The sequence below is a fragment of the Hippoglossus stenolepis genome, chromosome 11 (assembly GCF_022539355.2).
Source record: "Hippoglossus stenolepis isolate QCI-W04-F060 chromosome 11, HSTE1.2, whole genome shotgun sequence".
In the NCBI taxonomy this organism is placed as follows: Eukaryota; Metazoa; Chordata; class Actinopteri; order Pleuronectiformes; family Pleuronectidae; genus Hippoglossus; species Hippoglossus stenolepis.
In genome coordinates, this window is record NC_061493.1 from 17418496 (window position 1) to 17441965 (window position 23470).

Here is a 23470-nt window from a genome sequence, read left to right on the forward strand (position 1 = left end):
TGCACAAAGCCAACACCAAGCAATTCTGTAGAGAAAAAAACCCAACAGAACAGGACTGAGTGTGAACAGCCATCTGCCACCACTGGTTAGGGTAAGAGGAGAGATAGGAAGAAGAGAAACAAACATAAGAAACAGTAATTGTATTATTATTATTGTTGTTGCTGTTTTTTTGCTCTAAAGGAAGAAAGAAAGAAAGAAATGACGCATACAACCTTGTGTGATTGCTCATAAGTTACCAACCAAGCTGATCAACAGTGACATCTAGTGACCACTATCCGCTATCGGTGTGGAATGTATTGATCCACAGACCAGGGACATTCTGTTGTTACAGCAGCAGGTCAGAATGAGGTAGACAAGAAAATAAATAAAGAATAATAATAATATATATATATATATATATATATAATTGTTGTTATTTATATTATTATTATCATCATTATTATTGTTATTATATACAAATGTAATGGAGTAAAACGTGCCATATCGCCATGTTGCTGGAGTAGAAGAGGGAAGTAGTATATAATGGAACAAGTACTCGAATCTGCGTTGAGTACGCTACTTGAGTAAATGTACTTAGTTACTGTGAGTCGTTGTAATGTGCGGAGAGTAACCTTCGTAGTTTCCTTGTTAGGACGCGAACACTCCGCAGAAGGGAACGCGGCCCCGCTCCCCGGTCACATGCTCGTGTGTGAGGATCAGCTGACGGACTCTCCTCTTCCTCCTCCATCAGGCTGACAGCTCCTCCTCGCACACTCTCTGGTTCCTCTCCACCTTCTCGTCTCTGGCGTCTCGTCTGACCCCTGAGCCCAGCGTCCCGCCGCCGATCCAGCAGCCTCGGGTAGATGTTGTTGGAGTGGATGATGAACGGACACGCCATTCTGTACACGGGGGTCACTTTGGCCTTCTGGACCACCATACTCGTCGTCGGTAAGATCGCAGTTCTCCCCCGGAAAATGAGTCAGAATGTGGAATAAAATGAATGGACACGTTTAATTCTTGGACACGTGAAGCAGTTGTTATACAGTCGCATGTTCCGTCTGTGTGGAAACGTGTGTTTTTTTTTTAGCGTTTGACAGCGACGATTAGGGACCAGGCTAAACCATGGAACCACAGCGGCTGCGGCTGTTTCCGTTTTTATTAGCTAGCATCTGCTGGCAAGTGGATTTAGCGGCTAGCTAGACAAGGTTATACTTGCACAGTAGGAAGTTGACAACATGATATAAGTTAAAACACTTTACTGTCGTCGTTTTGTATGTTATCATTCAGAGCAGGCGTCTTTATCTTGCGTGCTAGTTAGCATTTCGCTAGCAGTAGCGTAACGTTAAGCCACTGTTAGCTCGCTAGCTAATGGCTAACCGCTAGCAGCCTCAGCTTCAAGCCCTTGACAACAGTGTTTGAAATGGACGATGATTAATTATCCTATTTGTCGTCATTGAATCATTGGTTGTTATTTACATTATTTTTTCCCCGTAAGTTTGAAGTCATTTAATGCAGCTAAGCTAACGTTAGCCAGTTTGCAGTTCGCACACACAGCTGACTGGGTCCAGATATAGGAACTGCAGCAGGTTTTCACGTGAGAGTGAACAATCACACCGAAGCTGCAACTTCTCTGCAGGACTTCAACACGTTCATGTGACTCTGCTTCACACACGGTGCAGAGGAAAGGTTCATTTATGCAGTTAACACACAGTAAATAGATGTACTGGAGTAATGACGAGCTTTGAGCTCAGTGTACTTGTGCTGTCTGACCCTTTTTTTATTTACATTTCACATGTGAATTAAGAAGTTCTCTGTTTCTTCAGGCCTCTGCTACACCATATTTGACCTTGGTTTCCGCTTTGATGTGGCATGGTGAGTAGTGTTGGCACAAAGTAAAATATGTGTAAGAGTGTATTTGTCTGATAGCTTCACCTTTAATTCACAGATTTACACAGCTGTGACAGATTGAACTGTGCATGAGATTCAACACGTTGCAAAATAAATAGTCAAACAGTCCATTAAACCAAATATGGATTGTGTATTGTAATCTGAAGTTGGATGTTCTACTTTTTAATCTAAGTTTAAATAAGACACCAACTTTTGCTGCTTGCATCTGTTGATTATACCATATGCTGTAAACTGGCTTTGTTTCCTAATAATTCAGATTCTAACGTTCTACTTCTCTATTCACAGGTTCCTCACGGAGACCTCTCCCTTCATGTGGGCCAATCTGGGAATTGGTTTGGCCATTTCTCTGTCAGTGGTGGGAGCAGCCTGGTGAGTAGTTAACATAAATCATGGTTTAAAGTGTATATGCTGCAGACTTCTGTCAGGTCATTTCGCTGTGTAAGGCAGATGTTGTGCTTTAAAGTCTTTTTTATCATTTCCTCTTTCTTGAATCACTCAGGAAAAACCTTGTGTAAGTGAGGAAGTGGAAAATCTGAAATTTAGTCATACTGGAACTTTTGTGTTCTCTTCTAAATATTTGGACAGTTACAACTTGCTGCTCACTTATGTCTGATGCATTTGGCTGAAGTGGAGACCAGTATGTGACTTCCATCAGAAGCCGTACATGCCCAAGCCCGACAGAACCACCACCATGGCTGTGTATGGAACTTCATACTAATGTTTGTTTCCTGTTTTACTCCACACTTCTGTTTCCATCCTTTTGAGCTTGAATAGTCCAGAGAACTGCACCAGATCCTTTTTGTGTGTTGTTATGAATTGAATCTTGCCTCTTTCTTTAGTAAGTAGACAAAGTGTCCAAGTACTTCAAACCCCATGCTGTTCGGGCACCACGTGTCAAAAGAGCTATGTCTCGCACAGAGTTCTTTCAATTCTGATGTAAACACAAATTAAAGCTGTGACATGGCACATTTCTGGACTATAAATAAGCTGATGCCGAGCCGTGTGCTGCATCAGGTCTTCTGTCAAAAGTTACACGCATCATTAAGACTTGAGCTGAGGGTCTGTACACGTCTTGAGATGCACGCACACTGCGCGTTACTCCAAAGAACAGTGCAGAGAGACTAACAAATACTACCCAACCTGTTTAAATGTGATTTAACAGTCCCATTCTATGCTTGGAATCCAAATTGAGAATTGGTTTTGTGAATTTTAAGTAGAAAAGATAAATAAACCTTTGCCCTAATTTGCACTGCTGTCAGCCCATTGGTGAGAGCTCGTGGAAGAAGATAAGTCAGAAATGAAAAATGCAGAAAAACTCCACTAAATGGGTGAAATCATTTTATTCGCTTGATTGAAAAGCCACTCGGAGCTTTCAGCCACTTCCTCTGATGCGGATTCAACAAGCTGTACTGACAGAACAGCTACTGATAAGGGCTGAGTAGAGCCAGCGGTGCAGGACGAGCATCAACGGCTACAGGCGACTGTCGGCCACACACAGTTCAGATGTTGTTGGCCGCAGTGTCAAGGCTGGAACGTATTGTATCCACTCTGGAGTCGAATCTGTTCTAGCTGGATAACAGATTTATACCTAACAATGTTCTCGCCTCTCTTATTTACACATTTAATCCCTGATCTCACTTTCCTTTGCGAGATTATGACGCACATCACCTTTTCTCGTCACATTCACTTAATTGGAAATGTTCAAGAAGTTATTAGTTTTCCCTTCGAGACACATTCAGAAAATATATCTGAGCTGCCTGCTTGTTTTGTTGTCTCTGCATTACGATATTTATTTTCAATAAGTTGATAACATTCTTGTTGGAGTTACAATATGCTGCCAAATAGATCTTTCATCACCTCAATAAGTTGAGTTTTACAGTTTGACAAAGTAAAGTCAACCTCCCTTTAGTGACATTTAACTTCTCATACCCTCTGTTTTCCAGAACAGTAGATCTTTGATGGGGCTTCATCCTCCTCCACCTCCTCATCACCTGGTATTTTTCTGTGATGTTAAATATGTCTTTCTTGTTGTTGTTGTGTTTCAGGGGGATTTACATCACAGGCTCAAGCATCCTTGGTGGTGGTGTCAAGGCTCCACGAATCAAGACCAAGAATTTAGTCAGGTAGGTTTACAAGAACAGAACCGGTTTCAGTTTCATTCTGTTTCTTATGTTTTATATTTTATTATGTATATTTTACTTACATAAAAACACTGTCAGCTATGCAGTAGCTGTGCACGTATTTGAACATTGCTGCTTAACACCAGCAAACAATGTCTTAACATTAGTAGGAACATCTCAGATTATGACTGCAGCTTTTTACTGTTTGTTTTGGATTTCACACTGTTAAGTGATTCCCAAACAAATGTATTTTCATTCACATTTTCTCAAATTAAATCCACATCAGCAAAATCCCAAGTTATTAGCAAAACTAACCTTTAGCAGCCATTGAATGAGCATCCCTGAGTTCCTGTCAGGTTAGACAGTGAGTTACAGTTCTACAATGCTTCCATGATTGCAGTTTGACTGTTAATCCACAGCAGTGCAGTGTAGAATTAGCTGCATGTTTTTAAAACCAAATCATTTTCACTCCATTTATTTCTGCTTGTGTTTTTGTTGTCTCCCTCCAGCATCATCTTCTGTGAAGCTGTTGCGATCTATGGGATCATCATGGCCATTGTAATCAGCAACATGGCTGAGGTGAGCAACGAGCGTCTTCATCGTTAATGTTCATAAAACAGCCGAGTTATCCATTTTGTGTCTCCAGGGGAATTTCAGGCAGCAGAACTGTACAGGAGAAAGTACATCCATAACTTGCTGCATTGTACACATGGGATATGAAGGAAGCTGCACAGCAGAACAATGATAGTTGGTTGCTTCTAAAAATACATCTTTGATTCTACAGAACTTCAGTGGAACAACCCCCGAGACCATCGGAGCAAGGAACTATCAAGCTGGTAAGAAACGGACATAAAGCTGCTGAGTGAAGCCGTAAAAGGGATATCCACCTCGAAAATTTGAACATTAGTTTTAGTACGTTTACACATGCCATTTATGAATTCGTGAATAACCCTGACTCGTTTGATCTCTGTTCTACAAGGTTACTCCATGTTTGGAGCCGGTCTGACTGTGGGCTTTTCCAACCTCTTCTGTGGCATCTGTGTCGGCATCGTGGGCAGCGGAGCGGCTTTGGCAGACGCCCAGAACGGCAGCCTCTTCGTCAAGATTCTCATCGTGGAGATCTTCGGCAGCGCCATTGGCCTGTTTGGTGTTATTGTAGCCATTCTGCAGGTGAGTGAGTCAGGCAGAGTTGTTTTGTCTTCGCAGTTCTTTTTTCCTTCGGAGAGGAATCTATGAGAAATGTCAGTGCTAAGCAGAGTGTGGATACCCAACCGGATGCCAGGCTGTGTTAAGACAAACATTTCAAAATGTTCAGGTCGCGTTGGCTGGGCTTTATTTGATTTTTTTCCCCCCCATCCTGCATGTGCCTGCAATTGGGGAAAACATCCAGCTTGGATCAGGTTCAGAAAATAAACAGAATGCCTGGCCAGGTTGGTTTTCTCTCTGGTTCGGACAGGCTGGAGGTGCACTCTAAACAATTAGTATTTCCACAAAGGTCAACAAGGATGTATGTTCCTGAAACGGTGACTCAAGCTGTGTTTGCATTTACAATTCTCTAATAATTTGTATATTTGTTTTGTTTGTTCTTCCCACAGACGTCGAAAGTAAAGATGGGCGACTAGAGGGCTTTCACGTGCTGAGAAGATGAAAAGACACTGCTGGAAACAAAAAAGATGGATTATTGTGTATATACATCGTAAATTATTTAAATGTCTCTATTTGCCTCGTTTTTTTTAACCATTATTCATTCAAGAGTGGTTGGTGCATCGTTTTGAAGTTGAAGCAAGAAAATGTCAATTAGTGCAAACAAAGACCGACATTACATGAAGGATTGTACATTAAGATCATCATAAAGTCTGCAGTCATTTACCTGCTGAGTCATATTCATAGCATAAACAATTTCCGACCACTCTTGGATGAATGATGAGTTAAAAATTACACTAGAGTATTTGAAAATATTTGTGTGTGTGTGTGTGTGTGTGTGTGTGCGCGCGTGTGTGTACACTGGATACGTGATTTCTTTTTTCTATTTTCCTGTGAAGCATGAGTGTTTCCCTTTTTGTGTTTGTAGCTGGGTCTGTCATTTTTCTTTTTGTTGTTGCATCTGTTCATTGCTTATAAGCAAGTGGCCCTTACTCCAAATCCAGTATTTGCCAGGTCTCTTACTTTAGTATTCAGAGATAATCTGAGGGTTTTGAATTGAAAATCGTTCTAGAGAGGTAAGAGGACGGATCACAGCAGCAGATCTGCTCTGAATGTGTCATCCTGTCATTCACTTCATTACTTGCTGAAACTTTTCTTCATTTGAAGTCCATGACATTCTTGAACGTCAGCCACAAGTCCCGGTTTTTCCACAGAGTCTCCTCGACTTTTGGAGTTCAGTTGATGTTAAGAGGGAAATAAAGATGGCCGCGCTTGAAAATGAGTTTAGAAAACCTGTCGGGTCACAAGAACAAACAAAACTTCTGTCCTCTCTTCTCTGTAGATTCGTCAACCTTGTCTGTTCTTAGACTGGAAAGGGGAATCGTTTATTTTTATATAGAATTACCTTAAACTTGGTTGTAAGTGCATGAAGTCTTTCAGAAATTAATACTGTATAGATGCACAAGTCCGCTGACGTGTATTTTTAGCAATCTCGGGTGCTCTGGTGTCCAAGACTCTGAAAACTATCACCTTAACTTCCTCTTCATTTTACACCAAAATCGTGGTGACAATATCAAATTTAAACTGTTCACATCTGTTTTCCTTTGTTTTCTAACATTCCTTCGTGTGTGTAAATCTGAATTGTGTGTGTGTGTGTGTGGAGTCCATATTGACAATAAGAAACTCCTGGTATATGACAACGAAGCTGTACACGCTTGACGTTTTTGTCAGCTGGCTGCTGTACAGTGTTTACGTTGTAATTATTTTATGTTAACTTACAAATCTGGGTAAACAAGATATTTTTTATGAGTTTCCTGAACCTATGGCAGCCGGCTGACATCATAGAAAAGAGTGGATGTGGACTCCGAGTGCTAAATGCTGCAATATTCAGTCTCATGTTTGTTGGTGACGTGTAGAAACACATTTTGTTCTTTAGGCATCATTCCACATGGATGACAGACCACAGGTCATTGTGAATTGTCTGAAATCTTTCTTTGACCCTTCTTGTGAAGCTCTGAAAGTGAATAGTGAACATTGAATCTAACACGGGGGGGGGGGGACTGAGTAGACTAAATAATTGGTAGACCTGACCTCTCGGTTGCAGAATCATCTTTCCCCTTTAAGGTGGTTTTATGAATAAACCCAAGATGAAACTCCAGCAGGCTCTGTACCAAACCCCTGGCTTTCAGTGACTGTAGTTGGTACTGTGTGTTTACTTTGTTGATGTGATGGTGATGAGAAAATAACTGATGTTTTTGACGTTGTGTATAATAAGAAAAACAGATCATCCTTCTGGCTTCGTTAATGTCCTTGAGAAAAATAAAATGGTCCAATCAAGATCTCTGATTCAACTCCTCTACGTGGTCCTGCTTTTTTGTTTGCACCTGTCTTTTAAATATGAGCCAATTAACAGGACTACATTTTAGACGTAGATCTGTTCACGATTACATTGCATCCATGCAGTCAACTTGCGTTTCTTCTTATCGCCACTAGATGGAGCAAAACACCGCAACATCTGTAGTACTTAATAAAACTGGTACTGTACATACATACATTTCCAATTTAAAGACCAAACAAATAAAGCAAACTTGTTCTTTACAAACAACACAGTTAATCTACAAGGTCGAATCAAAAAATATAATAAACCTGATGAACATATAACAAACCCTGTAAAAAGTCCTGCATGTTATCATTTCTGTAATTTAGGACCATTTTTATTCAGTCTTTCTTGTTTTTACTTCCTCGTGAAACAAATGATCACATCTGTTTTTAAAAAAGTGCTTTGTCTTATTGTGATGTCAGATATTTCCAAATGTAAAATCTAATTAAAAATAGATCAGAAATGTGTTTTGTTTACCAGGACCCGGTGACCAATCAACCAACCATTGAGGTACGATAAAGCAACTTTGAATATGATCACTAGAGACTTAAATAAATCTTATATGTAGCATGTCTTAAAAAAAAAGGCAGAGTTAGCTAATTTATGTCTAGATAAACAAGAAAAATTAGGTTGGCTCAACATAAAACTGTATTTTACCATTTTTTGTGCAGATTTAAACTTAGATCAGCTTCGATAAACTTTTAAACAAGGGACCAAATCATTTGCTGTGAAGCCAGAGTAAACAAATAAGGTAGACGTATTCAAAGTCAATTCAAAACAACTTTATTTGTCCCTGGGGAGGGCAATTCTCAGGCAAATAGGGCATGTGATCGTAAGAGCGTAGATAAATACTGAATGATTAAAGAGAAAGGAGTGCATCGAGGAAAGTACCACGGACATAAATTATGTACAGTTAAGTAATATATGTACAGGGTATTTCATTTGTCACGAACAAAATTGAAGGAATCAAATTGATTTACAAACACGTTTTTGATAATTGTTATCGCCTTGTGAAGTTTGTTATGAAATGCAATGTAAATCACATATATATTTATTATTATTATTGTAATTTTTACGGGATAATAATAATAACGGGTCATCAAATCCCCCCCTTTGATGATATAAAAAAAAAAGCGAAGGGGCGTGTGGACCCTCCGCGCTTCCGTAGGCAGCCGGAGTGAAAGGACCTGCCTCGGAGCATCCTTCCTCTTCGCTTTCTTCCTAATCCTCACCCAAACACAGCGGGATGACGGAGGCATCGTGAGGATGGCGGCTCTCCTCTCTGCGGTTTGCGGTAGCACGTCGTTGCGGGTGATGTTAGCCGCTGTGCTAACGTAACATCACGCTTTCCTCCACCAGCAGCGGCGGCGGCGGCAGCAGCGAGGAAGAGCAGACATCACAGAGACCGAGGAGAACGCGGAGACCTGGACTGAGCCTTTAGCTTCTCCTGGGTTTCTCTTATTTTCATTTTTTTTTTTTTACTCCACCAATGCAACATTTTACGCCTTTGACACTTTATCACGCCCCCCCCCCCCTCCACCACCACCTGAATGCAACCAGCTCCAGGAAACACCAGAGTCCGCCTGACAACATCAAGGTAGGTGCATTGTTGGGTTCTGCATCGCATCCTCGCTTTTTTCTTTGTTTCCACTCATTTATCTCGCAATCCTGCACAGCTCCAGCCTCCATTGAGGACGTGGCTACTACAGAAATGTGTTTGCATCGCTCTGCCCTTCTTTTGTTATCATGCACACACACACACACACACACACACACACACACACACACACACACACACACACACACACACACACCCAACCAGCAGCCTTTTTCTTTATCTCTGTTTGTTTTTTACACACGCCATACTAGGCTTCACCCTCTACAGTAAATGAACCACATCTCCTCACACTGTTGGGAGGTTTCATTCAAAGAAGATCTGCCACTGTTTGCAACAATCTCCTCCATTTTAAAAAAAACAAAACAAGGGAAGGATGCTGAGGAATACAGCATCTCAGTTACATTACAGTGAGCCCATCAGGATGTGCATTACACTGGAGGAGTGAGAGAGAGGAGGAGGAGGAGGAGGAGGAAGAAGAAGAAGAGGAGGAGGAGGCTTCCACATCATGAACTAACCAGGCGTTTACACAGAAGCTCTGCACCTAGACCGTAATCCAACCTGACATCTCTCTCATTTATGACAAAGTATCTCTCTATAGGAGCAAGTGGACTGGAACTACCTTTGCTCTCAGCGTCAACTAAGTTGCAGAGCAGCTCCAGGCAGGAGTTTTCAATGTTCCCTTTGATGCATAAAACATATTCTTATCGTGTTCAGGCCCTACTTTTATTTTGAAGTGATATTTGGTTGTTTTTTAAAATTGTAATTCAGTGAAAGAGCAACGTCTGCGTTCATATGTTCGGTTGAAGTGTTGAGTCAAGAACAAGAAGGGCAACTCATGGTTATTTTCCCTGTTTATTTATAGTTGATTTGCTGGTTGTTTCCTTGTCTAATCATTCTATATGTGATATACGTGTTAGAAAACAGTGAGAAACGTCCGTCACTGTGTCTTCAAGCCCAGGATGATGTGGTGAGAAACGCTTGTGTTGTTTAACCAACAGCACAAAACCTTTAATACTAAGAAGCTGGAGCTGGGTTTGGAAATGATGATGGGGATTTTTATTCGATTACCAATTTCTATATTTACTCTTTCCTGTACTGCACTTACTGATTAGATTAGATTTGATTGTAGATTATTTATCCTGTAAGATTAACATCATTATTTCTTTTGTATTTAGTTATTTTTAAACAAAAGGTTATTCCGTCCAAAACCAAGTAACTAGCGTTGGTAGTTTTGAAAACAATGTTTTAATTACTAATTTGACTAATAATCAAAATAATCAACACATTGATAAACAATTAAAATAATTGTCAGTTGCAGCCGTGAGATTATCATGTTGTCAAATGAATACGTATATGATGTAATCTGTACATTATGTACTCTGTGTATTTCACATAGCCTCTAAGGAAGTTTCTCATTTGGCTAAAGGTCCAGTTACTGGAGCTTTCAACTGTATCACAAAGTTCTCATCAGCAGATTGTATCTCCATTTTTTACAGAAGTAAGAAGGTGTATAACATTACTTCTAAATTTAATTCAACTGCTTAAGTTTCAGGGTCCTGGTACAGCGCCCGTCTCCTCTCGCTGGGACACTTGAACAGAACATTAATGTGATTAGCAAGTGGACCTTGAGTTGAAATTATTTCATCGGCTGTTGGATTAAGCTCTTGCAGCTCCAGCATTTCCACGCACACTCGTCTGCAGAAGCATCGTCCGACCATCTGCTGTGAAAACCTGCGCTGTCTGTGACTTAACTCCAGGCTCCTCAGATGTAGCACAGAGATGGCTGTGGCGTCAGGCTGTTGAATTACCGGTGGCAGGGTGGCGTCTGGGTCTGTGGTTAATCAGGCTGATCTGGAACCAGAAGGTCACAGTCTCGCTCTCGCTCGCACTGTAAGTGACGTTAAGTTCTTGGTAACCGCTAACCAGTTTCAAACTAGTGATGTACGTAATCAACTCCCACTGATTAACACTTGAAAAATAGTCTAGTAAAGATGGAAAGACTGTGCTAAGCTTTTATTTTGGAAACATTTAAGCACCTTCCAATCAACTAACTAACTTAAGTTTTAGTAATTTATTAAATCTAACTTCCAATTTGTAAGTGTAGTTTTTACAATATTTGTTTACAAGGTGAAATATGTGCTTCGGAGTTGTGCGAGTGAAAAGTATCCGATATGCTATTTAGTCAAATGCTACTAGCGTAATGTTTGTCATTTTTTAGGTTGTTTTTGTGACATGTGATTAAGATCTTACTTTTTATATGATCATGAAACAGCATTTTTTGTGTCAGGTCAAATAATGTATGTTGACCATATTTTATATACACTTTTACTTTCAGTTTAAAGGGGTCTAGCATCGTTGGTAAGCTCAGTTATCTATGTAACAGTTAAATAATTACTACAAACTTGTCTCTACTGAAGAACTACTGTAGCTTGTGGGATGCAACCTGTTTTTAAGGTAGTGAGACACAAATCTTCACAGAACAGAAGGTTTTTCTGTGGATGAACCAGCCTCCATCTCTGGTGAGGCTCAGTGATGCAAACCAGTGAGGAGCAAAGAGCACACTGGTTTCTGCAGGTTTCTCCTCACTGTGCCTCGGCTATATTCTTCTGGTCACTCTTTCATGTTGGGATTTGTTGTCATGGGAACTACTCGGGCCATCCCTGAGCAACCGAGGGGGCGAGTTTCAGAGGTGTGTGTGTGTGTGTGTGTGTGTGTGTGTGTGTGTGTGTGTGTGTGTGTGTGTGTGTGTGTGTGTGTGTGTGTGTGTGTGTGTGTGTGTGTGTGTGTGTGTGTGTGTGTGTGTGTGTGTGTGTGTGTGTGTGTGTGTGTGTGTGTGTGTGTGTGCGTGACTTCCATCTTTTTTAGACCAAGCTTGACTTTTGGACCTCATGGACTCAGGACTTTTTGGGAAAATTCAGATTTATTGTTCATTCCACACAACTTTTAAAAGCTTTTTCATGGTTAAGATATGGTTTTCACGATTTATACTGGGAACAAACAAGCCAAAAAGCGAAGTCAGTAAGTTTACTCGCGGTTGGACAGTGACGTGTAGTGACAGCAGAAACTGATGACAGCTAATGAGTCGTGCTGATGATTATACGTTAGAACCTGTGAGCTGCAGAGGATCTGTACAAAGACTGGCTAGCTGTTTCCCTTTGTTTCCTGTCTCTGTGCTAAGCTAAGCTAAAATGGCTGTAGCTATGATGTGAATTATATAGATTGTTTTCGTCTAAATCTCAGGACGAAACTGAATAATCCCAATCTGTCAAAATCTGTTTCCTGTTGTCTTTGTATAGAGCTGTCCCTCCCCTGGCAAAGGAACGATAAGTAAAGTCCGTCTATTTAAAGGTAAATAAAGCAGCAATTTGTCGGGTAGTTCTTTTCTCTGTTTTCATATATTATTGTAAAAGCAGTATTCCAATTTTTCTCTCTCTAAAGTTTATCTTTTGGTTTCCATTTTCAATTCAACATGACTTCAGATAACAGGGTGCATGTTATTGTTTCCCCCTTTACACTTAAGAAGATTAAACACTGCTTTTCAAACTCAATAGAGTTACAAAGAAAAATAACTTCCAAGGGCCCACGTTGATTAAGTCGACAACCATTGAAAGCATAATTGGACGGTAGTGGCCTTAAGCCTAAAGTCCCACAAGCCAAAAAAAGAAGACACTCATTTAAATAAACTGTCTTTAAAACCCCTCACCAAATCCTCATTGCACTCCTTCTACCCACAATCCCCCAAGTGAAGCTTCCCTTCTTCTGAAGCACTTCATTTATTTCTTTGCTCCGATGCCAAATGAGCAGCTGGATGAGAGAGAGAGAGAGAGAGAGAGAGAGAGAGAGAGAGAGAGAGAGAGAGAGAGAGAGAGAGAGAGAGAGAGAGAGAGAGAGAGAGAGAGAGAGAGAGAGAGAGAGAGAGAGAGAGAGAGAGAGAGAGAGAGAGAGAGAGAGAGAGAGAGAGAGAGAGAGAGAGAGAGAGAGAGAGAGAGAGAGAGAGAGAGAGAGAGAGAGAGAGAGAGAGAGAGAGAGAGAGAGAGAGAGAGCCCACTGTATGGATTGTAGCTGCAGACAGGACTCTGTTGTACTTGCATAACTCGGCCTGCCCGCTGAGAAACGGGCATTCAGCATCTGACTTAACGTGGAAACACTCTGGCATTTCATCAAATGCCGCTACACGCCATGGTGTCTCATTGCTTTCCCTTCGTGTTGTCACTTTCATCTGAAAAAACAAATTTACAAAAAAGAAGCGAGAGAAAGAGTGGACCTCGGCAACAAAGCAGGGAACTGGGCTCCACAGAGAGAGAAGCGAGAACAGCAGAGATGCAATGTGATCTCAGACTTTAAAACAGTTCAAACCTCCTTCAGATGAGAGACAGCTGAGAGGCAATTTAATATCCGCATGGACAGAGCTGAGTGGAGCCGGGTTGAACACTGGAGTTTTGTTCTGATTTGGTTTGCGTTCTACTCTCTCCTCCTCTGGTCTGCCTCTCACCGCTCGGCTCTTTTCATCTCCACTCCTTTCTTTTTCTGCTCCATTCCGATTGTATCCTGTTGTCTTTTGTTGTTGCAATGAAATCCACAGACGTAACCAGGTAAAGGTTTTCGGCCCTAATGATCAAATGGATGGGTAGATAGATAAAACCTGAAGTTAAACAAGGTAATTCTAAACTGAACTATGAAGCAAGATTGAAAAACGTACGCTCATCCTTATTTTTTCCAAACTAACATGAAGCATTGTACCTTTCCTTTTGAAATATAATTCACTTACAGAGGGTTTTCAGATACAGTGCAAACTTGATTGAGATATCTCTTAAACAGTCAATGGTTGTGTGTCTCACGCAGCATTTTCCTCCCCTTCCGCTCGCGACCTTTCACAATCTTTGACTTGTCCACGAGAATCGACAACCTCCGATCTGACAACCAACACACTGAAAATGACAAATTTACTTGATATATGTCTTTTACTCTTTGTTTGTGGCATTTTCTTTGCAGGGATTTAGCCGTTTTAATTACAGTGATCACCTCCTTTGCAAATCCAGCAAAAGAAGTTGACCCATATTATTGCGTAAGGGCACCATCCCCTGTAACCCTGGGTATAAGAAATACAAACTAGAATGTGCAACAAAACGCACACATCATAAATATCAGTCCCCTAAATATACCAGATTTCTTTCATCAAAATCCATGAGATGTTTGCTGGGAATTTTGTAAAGACATTTTTTTTTTAAACGGCCAATAGCTGTCAATGTTAAAGACAGTGATTTAAAAAAAGATTCCTTGTCTCTTTTTCCAGATCCGCACTAAGGACAAATGTGTTCTTTCTTGGCCTATGTCCCGTTCTTCCACCGAGTTTCTCTGTAATCTGTTCAGTGCTGCTGAAAAAAACAACAAACAAACAGTCAGGGGTGAACACATAACCTCTTTGGCGAAGGTAACAAGTCAGAGCGTTTATTTGTCCTCTATCTCAGAGTGATGGAGAATCCTCCAGTGCTGTGAGACTCTAGTTCGAGCCATGTGAGACTGGTCCAGAGGTCAGAGGCACTAATTTCCTCTCCTGAATTCATGTCTCTATTTTTTCCCCACAATTTATTGCTCCTCTCTTTGCAGCAAACTGTGATCTTACCTTTTCTTTCTCTGCCGGTTTCATATTCAAATATAAAAAAAATATATATCACAACTCGGAAAAATAAACATTTACCACAATGGCACGATCATTGTAAATCTTGAAGCAATGTCAGCCTGAGCCCGGCTCGGTGTAGACACAGCATCGTCTCATTCCTCCCTTCAGGCAGGGGAACCGCATGGGCTCTGGTGTTCACCTCCAGCAGATCAGTGGAGATGCTTGTCATCGATCATGTAATCTACACTTTGGCCTTGAGTTATCAAACCCATCTGGTGGGACGAATCCGAGGTTATCACGGGGCGACTTTGTGCTGCAAGCTCCACTTTGGACTTCCCTGGTCCCAGATTCTCTGCAGATAAACATTTATCTAGTGAAGTACCAGGGCTGAGGGCAAAAGGAATTGTTATTTCAGCAGCATTTCATGTGTCGGTTATCAAGTGATTTTTAGTTTTTCCCTGTTGAAGAAAACTTTTTTTCTGATCAGTAGCCAAATATATTGACAATGCAAACTATTTACAATAATAGAAAACATGAAAATCAGCCATTTCTTACTTGAGAAAAGCTGGACCCAATAAAGATTTTACATTTTTGCTTAAGATTTTTAATAACTTGTGATACACAAGTTATTAAACTGGCTGTTAGTCCACAGAACCCTGAAGCTGTGCCCCCCCGCTGCTGCACAAAGAGCTGTTCACCTGTGTCTGGTGATGCTTGACTCTGTAGAACTCCGATTCATGATCCACAATGTCACTTATGTTGATGAGTCCCGGCTGCACACACTCTGTGAATACATTGTTTTCAATGTTGATTCTACCCACGAGTGGTTTGGGTTTTAAGAGGATGTGGATATATTATTTACTCAAAGATACGTAGATACAAGGTGCTTTGATTAAAAGCTTCCTGGGAAGGGGGAACCGTTTTATATTTGTATGTGTGATATATCTCAGCCTGATAATGGCATTACCATTTACTTTGGGTTCAGGCTGAAATATATAAACTGTGTACATATTTTATGATCGCACAATGGTGCAGTCTGACAGTAGGTCATTTTCACAATATGTTGTCAGTGCCATCAATGCCCTCCTTCTTAGTGACATGACCCAGATCCTTCATAATGACTGTGTAGTGTGCTGTGTTTCTGTCTCTCTCTATTAACATCCTCTCTTTCTCTGTCCTCTCGCTCTTTATTTTTATATCACTCACGGGTCTGAGCTTTCAGAGCAGGGATGTAATCTTCAGCTGAGACCCGGGGAAACATTGGCTTTCTTCGATAATGTATTTGTCGTGTTGAGAAATTAATTTTGAAATTCAACACAAGAGATGAATCAGTCAAAATTGTGTAACTTTATTAGAAAACCTCTTTTTTTAAGTGGCCTCTTTTTAAATGTAGATTTACCTGCTTTTTCTAATATACAGTCGCAGCTGGGGGCTGCCTGTGCTGAACCAAACATCACTTCTGTACGTCCCACTGTGCACCAGTTGGTTTGTGGGAGATGAACTTGCCAACAGCGAGATGTGCTTGAGCCATGAGAGAGCTCCGAGGCTCCATACGATCGAGTGTAGCATGGCTAATGCATTTTTGATAAGACTGGGAGGGCTGGCTTGTACGTTAAAACACAAGAGACCCTGGGAAAGAGCTCTGATCTTTTGCATCTATACTCGGACTCATTTTTATACAATGATCCTCTGTTTTATTTACTGTTTAGCTAGTTTGACTATATATTACATTCAAAACCTGAAGAAATATTATGGTTTAGCCTATAATGAAATTATTTTTTTCTGGCCACTTGGGAGAAGCAGAAACAAGCTGTAAACATAAACTGGATTATTACCTTTTTAAGTTGACATGACGAACCATGGCCTTATTTACATGTCCAGCAACAGCATTTGGAATCGTTTTTCTGTCCAACTGGTAGTTTGGTTTTTGGTTTCTACCGACTCCTGTGGGAAATATCTGTCTCTTTAGCAACTAAATGTTCCGGTGAGATCACTACCAAGTTGCTAACTTTGTCTTTCTGCTGTTTGGTGCTGAGCAGCTACAGGGCACTGGGGACTGATTATCGGCTTGGCCTTATTGGAAATGATGATCAGGATGTCAAGGACCGTGTACAGGCTATTATTACCTCCGCCAAAGAGGTTATATTTTCACTCTTATTTGTTGGTTGGTTTGTCAGTAGGATTATGCAAAGATTGTTAGATGTATTCCCCTCAAAACTGGATGGAAGGATGGGAAATGGTCTAAGTAAGAACCCATTCAATTTTTTTTCACGTATCCGGCCAATGAGGTAGATCCCCGTTTCTTTAACATTAACATAACAAATGGAAACAGTCTGTAAGAACAGTCCATGGTTCTAGCCAAAAATGACAACTAAATAAAATAGCTTACATAAATTACTTTTAAATATCCAAATGTTACACTATAAACACTAACTGGATATAGTTGATGATAATAACTAATATTTTTGTTCATTAGCTATATTATTGGCTATGTATTTGCTATATATTGCTTGTTGTGTGTCTTTTTCCTTCTATAGTATCAAAAATCAGGGAAACCTTGATATTTCCTCTGACAATAATCGTGGCACCAGAATTACATATCGTGATATCCCTACCATGCATACAGGGTGGCTGAAGGTAGCAGCTGCGGCGGTGACTGGATGCTGCAGCATGAAGGGATACCAAGCTGATCATGGTGTGACAAGTTGAAAATATACACTTTTACAGATTGAAAAGAAAACTGTGTTTATCTGACCTTGTTTACATTTGTTTCCTTATTGTGTGATTTCAGCTATAATAGTGCAAATCTAGCAGGTAGAAGTATCAACAAAATGAATTTAAAAATGACAACGACTAGAGTTGTTTCTTATTGTTGTTATGCAAACATCAATGCTGTGAGGCTTTTTGTATTAAGGATAATAAAAAAATAAAAGACCAATAAAGCCCCTGGTTGTTACTATTAATTTAGCTAGAGATCAAACATACTGATACATCTCCCTTTACATAACTAATCTGATGCTTCCGTTCTGCAGCACTGCCGACAGCAATAGTTAAGCTAATTTCCCTATTTTCCTGCAATAGGTCGTTTCTTGGGCTGAAATCAGCAATAATCAATAAAAACAAAGAACTAAATAATCTGGTTCTATCTGCTGATGTAGTCAATCAGAATACACTGGTCCAGGACATTTTGATAAGCATTTAGTGTAGCCTACAATCAGCGGCACTTGGGGATCACATAGTTGGACAGCAATCATATATTTTGTTTTGTGCATCTGTTTTTTGATTTCTTAACCAGACCAAACTGATTATACATAATTTTGTGTCGCAAAATACACCATCTGTGGTTTCTTTCTCCAGATACACATAGGAAAGGTGCACTACTCTAAACAATGATGCTTCAGAATTGATCAAAACTGCAAGACGTTCCCTTTTTTACATTTCTGATGGAAATAATTTATGTTGGAAAACATGTTCTGGAGAGTCCATTTGTGTTCCTGTCTCTGAGGAAATTGTGAAGCATGGCTGCACTTTTGAATGTTTGCCAAGTCAGGTTGTTTAGTTGGAATGAGAAGTGAAGTGGTATTGCACAATCAAAGCAGGAAGGGGAGGAACGGACAGTCAACTGTACAGAATGAGTGGAAGAGAATGTAGAAATCTTTCATTTGCTCTTAGAGATTTTAATGAATCTTAAGAATTGCTGGTGACCGTAAGTTTCTATTGGTTGGATCAAATCATTAATGTTGGATGTTTTGTTTTGAGTCGTCCTTTCACATTCAACACCCTGAGTTCAGTCACAGTCCATCTCTCCTTCAAGCATATGCTTGGCCTAGACTCGATGAATTATGTACCCTCACATATTAGCAGTCTGGCCACCCATCTGGCAACCAATTAAAATTTTAAGATGCAGATGTTGTAGACATGCGGGCGAACGCCTCCTTCTCAATGTATATTTTGATGTGTCTCAGCGTTTGTGTTAAGTTTGAAAGTGAGACAAGATCGGACCTTATCTAACAACAGTGTCTCATAGAGTTTGCTTTTAAAGTGCATATTTTCAGAAACAGAAAGATATGCTGCGATGTAATGCCTTGATTTGACAGACTACACCTCTTTGGGACACATTGGTGTGAACATGCTCACACCATGACTGAATCATTAATGTCTCTTATCACTTTACTTTTAATTCTACATCCCAGTGATAACATGTCATACAGATCCACTTTGTTCCAGAATTCCTCTACTGTATTTTATTATTCTGGTCTGGCAGCATCACATCTGTAATTGTGTGTATGAACAACTCTGAAGCAAAGGCAGAAACCACTGCACTACAACTAAGCCCTGCGGTGTTATTAAAATGTAAATTTCAGACCTGTATCTTAAAGGATGAACTTTGGTAAAAGTTTAGCTTTCAGCACAGCATCCTAATCCTTTAAATAAAACCTATCACTCTCATAAGTTTGCAGTGAAAACAGTGGCATATTTATCACTCTGTAGCAGCTGGTCACAGAAACATACACCTATTAAAGATAAAACTTTACAAGTTGTAAAGAAAATATTATAATATATGAAACAGAAGGATCACAAGATTGTGACCACACAAGGTGAGACCAAGGCCAGGTTCAAGGAATGAGTATTTAGCTCTGGTTTTCCTACAATAGACCTGAGTTTCCTAAATTTTAATAAACATGCACTTGCTAACAATGTAATATGTTCATTGAAGTGAAGATGCTGATCCAATTATAAAGATTTCTCAGATTAGAGTGTAGAGCGGAGGAAAGGGTCCCAATAGATTGAGCAACCGGGGAAGCTTTGCTATCTAAAATAATGATAAGGACCGTAGTCTTATCTGCAGCTCATTGTTAGGTGTAAAAAGTTGTTAGCCATCCAGACCTTTAGGCCAGTCTGATAATTGTACAAACAGTGGATCAGGCTTATAAGAAAACAGTAGAATATCATCAGCAAAGCAGCGTAACTTAAAGTAAAAATATACAATGAAAAAGGGCCCAAGTCAGAAGCTTGGGGAACACCACAGAAGAGAGCATCAGTTTCAGACATGTAGGGACCAAACGACACAGAAAAGCTCCTATCTGTAGAGATATGGTATGAAAATCAGTCCTGTACACTCCCAGAACCCCCCACCCACTGCCTCAGCCTTTTAATCAGGATGTTGTGATCCATAGTATCGAGAACTGCACCTTAACACACATCAGAGGACACCATTATGTCATCGGAGACTCTAAGAGGAGCCGTCTTAATGGATTGCTTCTGAGGGGAGCTGATTGGAATTGATCTAAAATGTAAAGTGTGCAGTCGAGACAGGGAGCTTCTTGGCTACGGCTTCCTCTAAAACTTCTCGGATAAAATGCAGCCTTGGCAAGAGTTGGGCAAGGTTGGAGTAGGTAAAATAAATGCATGTTTAAGGTAAAATGGGATGCGACCAGATTACAGGTACAAGTACATTTTGAAGTACGGAAGTATGTAAGATATCTGCAGGGCTGTAGGAGGGTTTCATACAGCCCACCTGATCAATGAGGTCTAGGGGGGACTACAAAATTGATGGCCGAGTTGGATAAGCAGAAAAGGGTGTAGGGGAGGGGATGTTGCCGATCACACCTTCACATAGCCGTGCAATGCAACATGAATGACATTTTCACTGGCGTCACTTACCTTATTGAGGTATCACTTCTACCTCTTGATCCAAAAACTAAGCCTATACCCCTTTGGAGAATTTCTCTCTTGCAGTCTTATAATTAATCCACAACCCACTGAACAATGAGTTAGCTTGGTTGTTAACCTCTGTGACTAAAGCTGTACTTTCTATAGCTTCTCATAGAGATTAGTCGGCTCACTAATCTCTGTGATAGGAGACACACTGGAATGTGCTACACAATTTACAAATTGGTAAATGTACACACTTGGACATACCTCCGGTCTAGTTTTGATGAAGGTGTTGCCTTGTTCATATATCCATATCCTTTCTGTGACATCATTTTGTCCCCCATCATATACCCACGCCAAGGACATTATGTTTTAGCCCCTGTCTGTATGTTTGTTGGTTGGTTTGTTTGGTTTGGTTGTCAGCAGGATTACGCAAAAACTACGAAACGGATCACCATGAAACTTGGTGGAAGGATGGGACATGGGCCGAGAAAGAATCCGTTAAATTTTGTTTCGGATCTGAACAAAGGGGAAGATCCTGGTAGGGTGAAGGGGATCAAGTATTTTTTCTGACATTTTTACTAATTTCCCAATAATTCATAGATCTTGATGAAAAGAAATAGGAACAGGCATATTTAACTGTTGGGCCTTGGCGAAGGTATGAGCTCTACTGAATGCTCTCCTAGTTATCTTGTTTCTAATAGCTCTCTGACCTTCTATTAGCCCTCCCCTGTTAGGCTGCCTATAACTTACTCTTTGTCAGTGGTGATGATGGAGATACGGGGCATGATGATGATGGTGGTGGTCATGGTGATAATGATGATGATGATGGTGGTGGTCATGATGATAACGATGATAATGCTGGTGATAGAGGCTGATGATTGACGTCTCTTCCTCAGGACATCTGGAGCGTCTATAGTCTCGGGTTTGCTCATTCAGAAGAAGCCTTGAAACTTAATGGAGATGGAAACAGCTGATTATATTCCACTTCACATATTTTTATTGCATTTCTCTGTAGCATTCTTGGCAGACATGCTATGATCAGGGACTGTTAGGGAATTTATTGCTGTTGTTAAAAAGACAGTTACGGGGATTGTTGAATAAAGTGGATACTTAAAGGGTCTATTCTCTCCGTCGCTCTGCCCATCTTCTCTCGTCTCGGCCTTTCCTTCACTTGCAACCTTCAAACTACTCACAGTCTTGAGTCCCGTATTTGTGGTCTCACCCTCAGTTGACATTTACATATTAAGGTCGATGTAAACAAGTGTACAATCCCTGTGAGATGTTGCAGATAATGAAAGAAGCTAAAGGGTTCGGGAGACATGAACAACAGAGCAAGTGAAAAACAGAGATTTCCTCTGCACTGTTTCATTGTCTCTTGTGTTGGTCTGCTGACCTTTTAGCGAGACACAAAAATAAAATGAAATCTCAAGATTGCACTCGATGTCTTGAGAAAAGCCAGTGGAGCAAAATGTCAGCAAGTAAAGAGGCCGAGGTGCAGATGGATTTCGACCTCACGGGCTTTGTTTTAGACTTCGCACGAGAGAAAAAGCACTGAGATGTATTTTATTAACATTGATATGTGAAGTCCTGCAGCGGCTGGATGTCCAGGGCAAAACAGATTCTTAATCCTGTCTGTGGATTTCTTTTCTTCTGTTTCCCTGCTGCTGATTTTCGGCAGTGCCAAACTTCGCTCTTACACGGTTTAACACCTGTTGGACACAGAGGGCAGCCCACTTTGCCCCTAGGCTCTGTAGTCGAAGCGGAAAATGGGGCAAGACCCCTCTGTCCATCTGACGGACTGAGTATCTATCTGGCTGCCTGACTACATGTTTGAAAAATTTAGACGCGATGTATTACACGGCAGCGTGTTAAGTCGCTGAGGAGCAGCACAGCTGACAAATAAATCCTGACCTGCACAAGCATTATGGTGTGATTGGCGTGTGGTGTCTGGGTCCTTGGGTCAGCAGAAATCCATCTCATTAACACACACTCACACACACACACGTCCCTCAAGGCTCAGTCTTTGCAATCTTGACTTTGCTGCCCACAGACAAAAGACAGATGCAGGAAGCAGCAGCCAACTATCTGGACGGGCAGCAGCCATCAGCTCCATCACCTGACATATGTTTCAGTTTGCTGCTAGATATAATTCAATTTGTACCAGTTGTATAAATATAATCTCATACCAGTTCCACACACAGCCCCATTTGAATCTATTCACCTTGTTGTTTTCCTTGTGTTTGGTAACAGAATGAACTGACCAGTTACACCCAGAAATAGGTGAGGATCCAAACACAGATGATACATGAGGAGATTTCACCTCACATTCTTTAATCAGACTGGTGAACAGGTAGGAATCAGAAACAGCAAACGAAGATATAAATCCAAGAATTAAACACAAGGAAAACAACAAAAGATAAATCAGAAGTCCTTCAAATGTTCCACACAGGGGCTGAATCATGACAGACTCTCACATGCATTAATGCTTGACGGTGTGAGTCTGATACTTGCCACTGGTGTGATCGTCATTACGACAACAATCACAGTTTCCCTGACACACATCATAGCTGTTAATGACTTGTTTTGGCATTAACATGATTTGATGGCTTGAGTGATTTTTATCTTTTTAAACGCACAACTACATTGGTTGTTGTCTGCGATGCCGCCTGGAAACGTCTGAGTGCAGGCAAAGCCAAGCAAGGGAACCACAATGCAGTTTGACCACACGTGACGTCTTCCCATTCAAAGTGAATGAGCAGTGTTTCTGTTTGAGCCGACGTGTGAATCCTGTTTTGGAGCTTGAGCTCTTTTCAACGATACACATTTTCATTAGAACTGGATCTTCTAGCACTGGTGTATGAATTTCAACTGGATTATGTGAATGGAGAATAATTTATTTCCAGACTTGGAGGAAAATTCCCTTGCTTCCTGTGAAATGGACTGTATATACAGTAAAGGGTCTCTATTCATATCGCGCTTTTCTAGTCTTGGTGACCACTCAAAGCGTCTGGGTTCAGTATCTTGCCCAAGCGCACTTCGGCAGG

General features: G+C 40.7%; 2 protein-coding genes across 2 annotated transcripts in view; both read left to right on the forward strand.

Moving 5' to 3' along the window:
• Positions 1–649: 649 nt before the first annotated feature.
• On the forward strand, positions 650–7501 carry atp6v0b (ATPase H+ transporting V0 subunit b). Its single transcript, XM_035170972.2, has 8 exons — positions 650–927; positions 1803–1851; positions 2173–2256; positions 3933–4010; positions 4517–4586; positions 4792–4843; positions 4987–5177; positions 5603–7501. Exons 1-8 carry the CDS (start codon positions 843–845, stop codon positions 5627–5629), a joined length of 636 nt encoding a protein of 211 aa, XP_035026863.1. The 5' UTR covers positions 650–842; the 3' UTR covers positions 5630–7501.
• A 1205-nt stretch (positions 7502–8706) lies between these two features.
• Positions 8707–23470, forward strand: part of b4galt2 (UDP-Gal:betaGlcNAc beta 1,4- galactosyltransferase, polypeptide 2) — a 123256-nt gene continuing 108492 nt past the window's right edge. The window contains exon 1 of the mRNA XM_035171581.2: positions 8707–9127. The gene's annotated coding sequence lies outside the window, so the exon portion shown is untranslated. The remainder of the gene's footprint in view (positions 9128–23470) is intronic.

Bases quoted from the DNA above. Each gene is read 5' to 3' on its own strand.
- atp6v0b (XM_035170972.2), top strand. From the start codon at position 843: ATGTTGTTGGAGTGGATGATGAACGGACACGCCATTCTGTACACGGGG. The intron at 928-1,802 runs GTAAGATCGCAG...CTGTTTCTTCAG, and splicing joins GACCACCATACTCGTCGTCG to GCCTCTGCTACACCATATTT. The intron at 2,257-3,932 runs GTGAGTAGTTAA...GTTGTGTTTCAG, and splicing joins TCAGTGGTGGGAGCAGCCTG to GGGGATTTACATCACAGGCT.